General features: G+C 41.7%; 1 protein-coding gene across 4 annotated transcripts in view; it reads left to right on the top strand.

Moving 5' to 3' along the window:
• INPP5E (inositol polyphosphate-5-phosphatase E) overlaps positions 1-1,377 on the top strand; it is a 303,275-nt gene extending 301,898 nt beyond the window's left edge. For 3 of the 4 annotated variants that reach the window (XM_085613065.1, XM_085613056.1, XM_085613075.1), the window contains exon 11: positions 160-1,377. In XM_085613065.1, coding sequence (XP_085469191.1) covers positions 160-292 — 133 coding nt within the window. In that variant the 3' untranslated portion in view covers positions 293-1,377. The remainder of the gene's footprint in view (positions 1-159) is intronic. The other variant, XM_085613085.1, reaches the window with a different exon arrangement.
• Positions 1,378-9,891: the final 8,514 nt, after the last annotated feature.

A 9,891-nucleotide genomic window follows, 5' to 3' on the forward strand; every position in this document is an offset into this window, starting at 1 on the left:
GGATCGTGTGGGTTATCAGCTGGCTTTAATGACATAATATTGGATGTGAATTCAGCATTTGTATTGTTGGTAAATTGTTCGTTTTTTCAAATGTTAAATTGTTGATTAGTAGTTAAAAAATGTCTTGATTGTATTAATACTTATTCTTCTTTTCCTCAGCATACCACTTGCTGCAGGGCAGTTTGACAGAGAGCTGTATTTATTAGGTATGAAAAGGCGAACAACTAGGGAACAGAGAACGCGCCAGGCACTTAAGGACCAGAAAACCAGTAAAGTTTGCAGCATTTCTTGACAAGATGGAATGGTATTTTATGAGCAACCATTCCTCAGATCCTGAAGCATGTCAGAATTGCAGGATGATGACCTTCTGAAAGAGGACTAAGGGCTAAGCCTTGATTCGGCCTCAAGGGCTAATTGTCTTCCGATGATGGATGATTATCGTCGTGATGGTTTCAGCAAAGCAAACAAGCCTTCGGAGGTCAAAAAGGTGCTCCTGATGAATTCATCTATTGCAACCACCAGAATATTTACAACAGATTGTCAAAATCCAAAGTTTGGAAATTAGCATACATTGCTGAAGATGAAATTCCTGCTGGTCAGATGAATCGCTTTGTTAGAGGGCCTGTCTGTAGTATAATTGTGTTGCCGCAAGAATGTAACTGTTGTCCTGCTGGTAGCAATATTTGGGAAATGGAGACAATGAGAGAAGGCTCTGCAGGCGTTTTCACAGACCAACTGTGTAGACTTGGTATTTTACAGAATGACAATGTGTTTGTCAAACCGCATATTTTCAAATGTAAGACATTTTTCATTGAATCGAATTAGCCGTGCTAAGGTACTAAGCGACCAAAGTAAACTCACAGTTGGAGAAAATCTTAGAAAATCCTCATATTAACAAGTCCTATCTGAAAGAGCGCTAATATGAGTATGTCAATAAATTAATTCATGTGATGGGTCTCAGCTTAGCATTGAAGTTAGATCCATTCTACTGCCATTTTGCTTGTTCGTCATTGGCATCAAGGGCCACCAGTGGAATGATTTTGGACCAGAGACCAGAAGGTTCACAACCTTGGAAGATGTATTTAGATGCGGACTACTGCTGTGGACTGCCTTTATTAGGCTGTCTTTTTTTTTTATACTTGATGATACAGGAAAATATGGTTTACAGCAGTGACTGATAATGTATGTCCTTTTTAAAGAATTTGTTTCTCAACAGTCTGTGCAGACTTGGTCTCTTAAAGTAGTTTTGATAAGGTGTTTTTGCAGGGACGCTTCACACTTGAGATCAGCTTCAGCTTCACTCATCTGGCCTTTCGCCATTTTATGTTACTTTTTTTAATTTATTTTCAATAAAATTAATATATTTTCCCTTTTGAATGTTGCCTTATTATGTCGTGCCACAGGTACAGCACAGCCATGAACAACGGACTTTAAATAACTATATTAGTTTCTCCAGCAAGGGATGATCACCTGAGTCACAATTTTAGAATAGTACCAGCCTCTAGGCCAGACCTCAGAAACAACTCTTTCCAGCATGTACTGCTATAGATTACGTATTTTGCACGTTCCTGCCCTTTGAAGTCCCCATAGCCTTATGAGTGTTTACAAAATGTCTGGTGGTAGTTCCAGCTCATCTTTGCCACACTGCTATTTGTGTGTTTCCATTTCTAGATGAATGGCTAGTAAAGAGCATAATCCAAGAGCAATGCCCCTTTTTCACATCTAGCTAGCAAGATCTCTCCAGCAAACATTAGGCTTCATAGTCCACGGCAAAAATATCGCACCTTTTGCCAGCAAAGACAGTCTTTCTTGGGAGCTTTACTGAATACGCTCACAGGCAAACCTCACCCCTTCTAGAAGAGAGTGATAGAATTTCAAACGATGCTCCCCCTCTTAATAGAAGTTATGTTCTCGGACGGCGAGGATGGTTATGAAACTGTTGGAAATTATGCTGTCTTGTATTGCAGTATTCCCAAGTGCTCACTTTCTCATGTGCTTTCTACAGGAGTGTCTCAGCAGACAATGGTCACAAGCGACTGTTTAGTGGGGCGATCTAGGGTTTGGTGAAGTCCAGAGTGCAGCAAAAACTGTTATGATGGAACAGTAACCTATGACAGAGAGGTTATCCCTTTAAGTGACCATCTACACAGACTCCTCCCCTACAGGGTGGGGAGCACATTTGGGCCATCTCACAGTTCAGTGCCAATGGTGGTCTCAGCAACAGAATCTGCACATTATTCTCCTAGAGTTAATAGCAGTTCAGTTAGTGCTCTGAGTTGTTTACAAACTTCAAAAGGCAAGTCTAAAGTATTACCGGTAAAGGTAAATCTAGCACCTTACCTGTAGAATAGACAGCACAAATCAATGTTCAAAATACCTGTTGAGGAATGTTTCAAAAAGAGTAATTCCTCCAAAAACTCAATTAAGTCCCTTCATGGTTTCCATCCAGTTCATGGGCCTGCCTTTTCTGCTGTCACTATCTTTCCCACACCCAGTTCATCTTGTGGAAAGTAGCCTTCTTTATTGTTATCATTTCCTTAATAAAGACAGTGAACTGCAAGTCCTAATGGTGAAGGAGCCTTTCATTCTAGTATTCAAAGATAAGATTGTCCTTGGGGTAAACACATTGCTTTCTGCTTAAGGCCATCTCCTTGTCCCATGTCACGCAAACCATAACTTGGCAAGTTTTTTTCTCAACCTCAATCGGTTGTAGAAGTCTCAATACATACTCTAAGAGAGCACGTGGGTACTACATTGGCCTTAATATGGCCTGAGTAGAGGTATAGTTTGGTTACTTCATCATAAGCATGACGGATGTTGTGTGCGTTATTACAATGCATTATGCCCTGTGTCACTTTTAATAAGGCGAATGGGATATCAGTCACATTTGTAATGGAGTAACTTGTGTGCCAAACTTTACATCAGACCTTGATCTTTTTTAAACAAACCAACTCTTTCCAGCTTTTGTCAAGCCCAGCGTAGAAAAGCCCATATACAAGAGGCCTTGTCATATGGAGAGTCAAGTGTAAGTACCCAAGTCTCCTGTGCCATAGTTAAATGCACAATTTATTCTGTATCTAGTGCACATTCCCCTCACAAAAAGAGGGCCACAATGGCTTTCCTACGCAACATCCCACTGGTAGACATTTGTAAACCTACACTATGCCACATATTCACCAAGCAGTACTGAGTGGATATTCATGCTTGACAAGAGGCACATGTGGGGCAAACGATCCTTAAAACAATATTGCAAATACCTCCCACTACAGCTCACAAACCACCGCAAGGAGAAAGACACTACTTTTAAATCTTTGCAAAGCATGTGATGTATAGCAGCACATGCTGCAAACAGAAAAGGCACTTCCATATAATAATCGGCTTTTGTGCCGTATTTTAAAATTTCGCTTCGATTTCCCCGGATGCGTGCTCACACTGAAATCCTAACCTTTACTGAGAAAAACAACATGCAACGTCCATGTCTAAAACTAGAAGACAGGAGCGTACAACGCATGTGAATCTACAGCAATACAAACTGCAAACTGAGTGTTACTTGTAAGTAATGTTTTCCTTGTACCTATACTTCACTCTTTTACTTTCTTTCTCAGTGTAAAAAAAATCAGAACTGGAGAAAAGGATTTGTCAAGACAGTGCTCCGAAAACCTGAAGAACAGGGCCTGTCTCTTTAAATGTATTTCTCTCACCAGTTGGGCTTACATCGGTGACAAATGCCGAGCACCACCATTTCTGTCGTACGTGTCTGGTCTGGTACAGCAGAGACTTGTACCACCTACACATGTTACATGTGAAGTGTTTGTTTAAAAGCAGCATTGTATTCTCTTCTGCAGCCTTTGGTCATGTTAGAAGAACCTGTTGACTGCCCTTCATTTGAATTTGAATGAAAGCCCTACATTCCTTTACTCAATTGAAACACTGGATTTTGATCTCTCCCCTCTTTCACCTGTTTAGTACAAACAAAAATGAATGTTGCCGAAATCACCTATTACACAACCCTGACACCTCAGATACATACCCCCCAACCCCCAAAACACACCGCTCAGCAGATTGTTGCAGTGCTCTCCCCCAGCATCATTTTCAGCATTGTTTGGCAATCTGGTTCCAGTCAGCACTAACAGGCTTTGGCAGAGAGGGCCTCTTTGATGCTGAGTGTTCTTGACATCAGAGCAATTACTAAATGTGGCTCTAGGCTAGGAGCTGCAAGTTAGGTGCAGAGATGGAAACTTCACGTTTTGTCATTGGTAAATAAGTTGCATTTTTGATGCCCCATGCACAGCTGATAAACAAATTGGAAGCCTTTTACCAATACTGACTCCGACAATGGGTAAGGGCAGTATCTATGTATATATTGTATGCCTTTAGGGCTTTCAGAGCACAGTACATTTCAGCGTCTTTTTGAACAAACATATCACTAACGCAGATAGGGTCTTTGCACATCTGCCACATTAAGCAAATAAAAAGTAGTTACCTTTGAGACGTTTGGGTCCCCTACTACTCCCAAAGGCACATTGACGTTTTCTTAGAGTTTATTTCAGCAATCTTCTTGCCACCACCCTCTAAAAAGGTGAAATGATGTATGGCGAATATAATTTCAAAGGATTTTATTATGCATTTCCAAAAGAAAAACACAAAGAAAAGGCAAACGGTGTACAGAGAGAAAAATTGATGGGATACATCAGTTGGATAGAAATGTAACAACTTCAGCAATATAAGCATGTGGTATTGTCACAAACGGTATACAAAAGTGTGGAGTACAAGGTGATACAAGGCACTGTACACTAATGAGTAATCATCGAATAGTTCACAAAATGAGAAAGAAAATTACAATTAATAATAAAATAAGAAAGAAGAAGAACGAAAAGAAAAATAATATAGTTATAGAGAGATTAAGTGGGTTGAGAGATTGGCCTACCCATGCTTATGTTGGGTATCGGATCAATATTCATGTATTGGAGAGAAGTCCTATGGAGGTAGAGTTTTGTAGGTTCAGTACGCCTGAAGTTCCTGAGTGCGTTATAAACATCCTTAAATACAATTTTATGGCTGAGTGGTTATGAAGGGGAAGTATAATATGAACAGTATCTGTAGGGTAATCATGGTGATTTGTATGTGGCGAAATACACATCTAGCTTGTCCCACATATGTCTGGTTGACGATTTCCAAAGTGAGTTTTGGAGAGCGATGTTATCTCTGCCCCTAATGTGTGTAATCCAATTCATCCAATATTTGAATAAAGCTTTGTGTGTGTCCTTCCAATTATTCAGGACAATTTTTTATTGCGGATGTGAGTAGGAGGTCAAGGAGAGCTTTGTCCGTACAGTTTATTGTATCAGCACCAAGAAAGTCAGCAATTAAAGTGGAGAATTCTCTTTTTAGTCGGCAATTGAATAGTTTTGATAGAAGTGCAAATACTTTGTCCCAATATGTTGATAAAACCTTGCAATGGAGAATAAGGTGAGCTAAATCGCCTACCTCTTCCCTGCAGTTCCAACAGATCGGATCAGAGCGGAGACGTTGTGAATGTAGTCAAGCAGGTGTCCAGTAGGCTTTATGTAGGAGCCATAGTTTTGTTTGAGATGAGACCGGAGATATTTTATTATGGGTAGTGGAGCTCCATATTTGAGACCATTTAGTCTCAGAGGGCTAGAAGAATGTAGCTCCCAGAAGGTGTTAAGATTTTTATTAAGAGTCAAAGTTTTAGGGCAAAGCAGTTTGTATAAAAGTGAGACTTGGGGGCCTAGCTTATTGATCTTCGTAACAAAGTTTGGTAGAGATGGGGATGAGTTATGCAGTTTGGCTTTTGATAATGCTGTTCTGATCTTGAGAAAATTGGAAAATTCCATATTATCTAAACTATAAGTAGTTTGGAGTTCCTTAAAAGTTAACGGGTATGAGGAACGTTCTAGCTGCTGGGGGAAGAAGATCCCTTTGTTGATCCAAGCTTCATATTGTAAAGTTTTGCTCTTATATAGGATGTTGCGGTTATTCCATATGGATTCCATCTTGGAGAGCTTTATGCTTGAGTTGAGTTTCTTATCTAATTTTAGGAGCGCAGCTTTTGTGTTTTTAAATACTGACTTTGATCTAAGTACATTTGTGTGGCTAGAGGTGAGTAGGGCAAGAGGGTTATGGTTGTCAAGGATGGGCTTTTCGACTTCTAACCTTACTGGAGTGTAGTTGCTGGGAGGCGAGAGCCAGTAGGAGCCCTGCTTTGCCAGGTAGGCATTTTGGTATGTTTTAAAATCGGCTAGATTGATCCCACCTAGGGATTTTGTCCAGCCGGACTTTTTATTTTTAGTCCTGTTTCTAGCTTTCTTGCCTTGCCAAATGAATTTTGATAAGAGGATGTCAAGTTTATGGTGAAGTCTTCTGTTAAGATCAGAGGAAGCATATTGATAAGATAATTAATTAGGGGGGCGATCATCATCTTTATCGTTTCAATTCTTCTCCAGTATTGAATCTTTCATAGATTCACATGCTTGTATCTTTCCCGTCGTCATGGTGGGAGTCTCACGGTAAATGAATAACAATAGCAGTAAAAGAAAAAACTGCATAGAAAACCCATAGGGAAGTATAGTATTATATAGCCTATCATCATTATTATGTGGTCCAAAAGTCAGCCAATCAGCTGCCAGCCCTGACATCACACTCCCCAGCAGAGCCACCACACCTCAGATTTCCAACTGCCGTCGTGTGAGAAGGAGTCTCCCTGAGCCTTGCTCAGTTTGTTCCCTGGTGAACTTTTGAAATTTCTTTCAACTGAGTTTGAGGTATTCTTTACTTCTCTTGTCACAAAATGTCTGAAGGCTCTAAAAAGAGGCTTTTCAGACCTTGCAGGTTCTGTGGGAAGGCCAGATTATATTCTGAAGACCCCCACAAAGACTGTTTGTATTGCCGGCATCCCAAGCATGTGCCTAAAGAGTGCAAGCATTGTCGAACCTTCTCTGCAAAAACTCTTAAGGGTAGAGAGGCTCGTTTACTGTTGTGGCTTCAGAAAAAGTTCACCTCAGAGACTGATTCAGAGGAGGATTCTAAAGCACACTTCTCTAAAAAATGGAAAACAGAACCTTCTGAGGAGAAAGCGGATTCGAAAAAGCAGAAGATAAAAGACAAGGAGTCATCTTCCTCTTCTCTGCCTCATACACCTCGTAAAAAGTCCTCAAACGAGAACTGTGTCGTCAGCACCGTCGCCGAAGACTCGAGTGTCTCTGTCGCTTGTGACTACGAAGGGGTCAACGACCACATCGTCGACGAAGACGACAGCGTCGTCGACGGCATCTATGAAGACGACACCGTCGAGGACAGGATCTTCGACGACCCCGTCGACGGGGAAATCGACGACAACACTGTCAACGACGAGTATTCAGTCAACCTCGTCGATGGCCATGCTGGCATCTCCGTCGACGGCAGCTCCGTCGACGACGACTTTCAAGTCTCCTATGTCAAGATCGCTGACGACGATCTCTATAAAAAGGTTTCCGCTGTCGACGTGCTCGTCGACGGACAAGAAGAACACGGAATGTACCAAATGGACCAAAATCTCACCGCTTCCTCCTTCAAATCTGCTGGATTTACAGAAGTCGGAAGATGAAGGACCATATGGAGTGGCCTACAGCCCATCACAATTGCAGATTAAAAGCCAGGATACAGATGAGGACGAAGGCCAAGAAATACAAGGAGCATTTTCTTTGAAAGACCGCCCAGTATCCGGCTCCAAAAGATAGGAGTCTTTCCAACAATCGTATGATTATGAGGAGGAAGAAGACACAAATCCTAATGTGAGAGAAGAGACCATGTCTATACCTCTTTCGCTAGTGTCTGACTTACGACACATGATTAATGACTATTATCATTGTTTCCCGGATGCTAACACCCCAGCCACAGACACCTCAGGTGGTTCACAATCTGCGGCCCAGCCTTTGGTGGTTCAGACTCCCCCTTCAGTGCAGAAACTACGCACCCCTCCAATAATTACAATCAGAGATGACTTCGCTGAAAGCGATGAGGAAGAACAACCAGAAGAAAGGGAACTTCTTCAGGAGAATCCAGTGGGAGAGGAATGGGACCAATATATCTTACCTACTACTCCGTGGCCGTCGCCATCCCCGGCAAACTCCCCACCGTAGGACATCGGAGGATTCCATGACATCATGGAAAAGGCCTCCAAAAGGTTTGATCTTCCTCTGCCAGTGCAGGAAACTGATTGTTTCCTCTATGATTTCAAAAAATCATCCAGGAAGTCTATCAGGACAATTCCAATAATTTCTCATATCTGGGACGAGGGTTTAAAAATCATGAAGAACCTAGCCTCGGTTGTAGCCTCGGTACCCAGAATTGAGAACAAATATCTAGCTCTGAGTCCTCCCCAGCATGCTTAATTGGGCATCCACGCCCTGAATCTGTGGTAATGCAGGCGGCGCAGAGACATTCCAAAAATCCGGTCCCTGCTACTTCAGCTCCTCCCGACAAGGAAGACCGAAGGATGAATGGCGCAGGGAAGCGCTTTGCAGTGTTGGCAGCAGCTCCGATTAGAGGGTCAAATGCGCTAGCTCTTATCAGACGATTCAATAGGCAGATGTGGTCGAACATCGCACCACTTTTATCTCACCTGCCAGAAGACAAAAAGGAAGAAGCAACGGTTATTTTACAGGACGGGGCTAAGGCAGCCTCCGAAACCATAGACATTGCCATGGACATATCATCGGTGGCGTTCATACAGATGGCCGGAGCAGTGGCGCTCCGTAGACAAGGATGGCTTAAGGCTACTGCATTCAGGCCGGAAGTCCAGGCAAAAATTGTAGATATGCCTTTTGATGGGGAAAATCTCTTTGGTAAACATGTCGATGATGCCCTGCAAGGGATAAAATCGGACACGGACACAGCAAGAGTGTTAAGTTCTCTGCAACAAAATAGGTTCCAGTTCTTTCGTAGAAGAGGATCTAGAGGCCAATATAATCAGATCTTCCTACCAGTATATATATAATATATATATGTATATGTTTGCATTGTAAGGTTTTTGTTTTCAAGGCACTGTGGGTATTTTTTCAAGAATCATGTTCATTAGATGATATGCACTAAGACAAGCAAGCGTTTTTCGTCATTATAAGCCATTATTTTATTCTGGTGATAAGGAGCAGAGCCCTAAGAGAAAAGGGTCTATCCTGGAAACACTACATAGTATAAGTACTGCTCCCTATTCTGATACAAGCATGTGAATCTATGAAAGATTCAATACTGGAGAAGAAACTAGTTACTTAACTGTACACTATGGTTCTCCAGTATTGATATATTTCATAGATTCACATGCGGCCCGCCCGCCTCCCCGTTTTCTCAGGTAGACCACTTTTTATCTCTAAATACATCCTTGGCTCACACTTGGGTCTGGAAATCTGAGGTGTGGTGGCTCTGCTGGGGAGTGTGATGTCAGGGCTGGCAGCTGATTGGCTGACTTTTGGACCACATAATAATGATGCTAGGCCATATAACACTATACTTCTACTTCTATGCTGTTTTTTCTTTTATTGCTATTGTTATTCATTTACTGTGAGACTCCCACCATGACGACTGGGAAGATACATGCATCTGAATCTATGAAAGATATCAATACTGGAGAACCATAGTGTACAGTTAAGTACCTAGTTTCTATCCCACCAGGTGATACATTTTGGAGACCAACTGTCTAGGAGTTTCTTAATTTTCTCCAGTGTGGTATTTTTATTGTGATGTAGTGTGTCTATGATGTTGCTTCCAAATTCTATACCTAAGTATTTTATATATCCTGGCTGCCATGCAAGACCTGAGTTGCCTAGAATCTCTCTAGTGCAGTGTACATTTAAGGGTTTTACTTCAGATTTGTCTCTGTTTACCTTATACCCA

The sequence above is a fragment of the Triturus cristatus genome, chromosome 1_2, assembly GCF_964204655.1.
Source record: "Triturus cristatus chromosome 1_2, aTriCri1.1, whole genome shotgun sequence".
Taxonomy (NCBI): domain Eukaryota; kingdom Metazoa; phylum Chordata; class Amphibia; order Caudata; family Salamandridae; genus Triturus; species Triturus cristatus.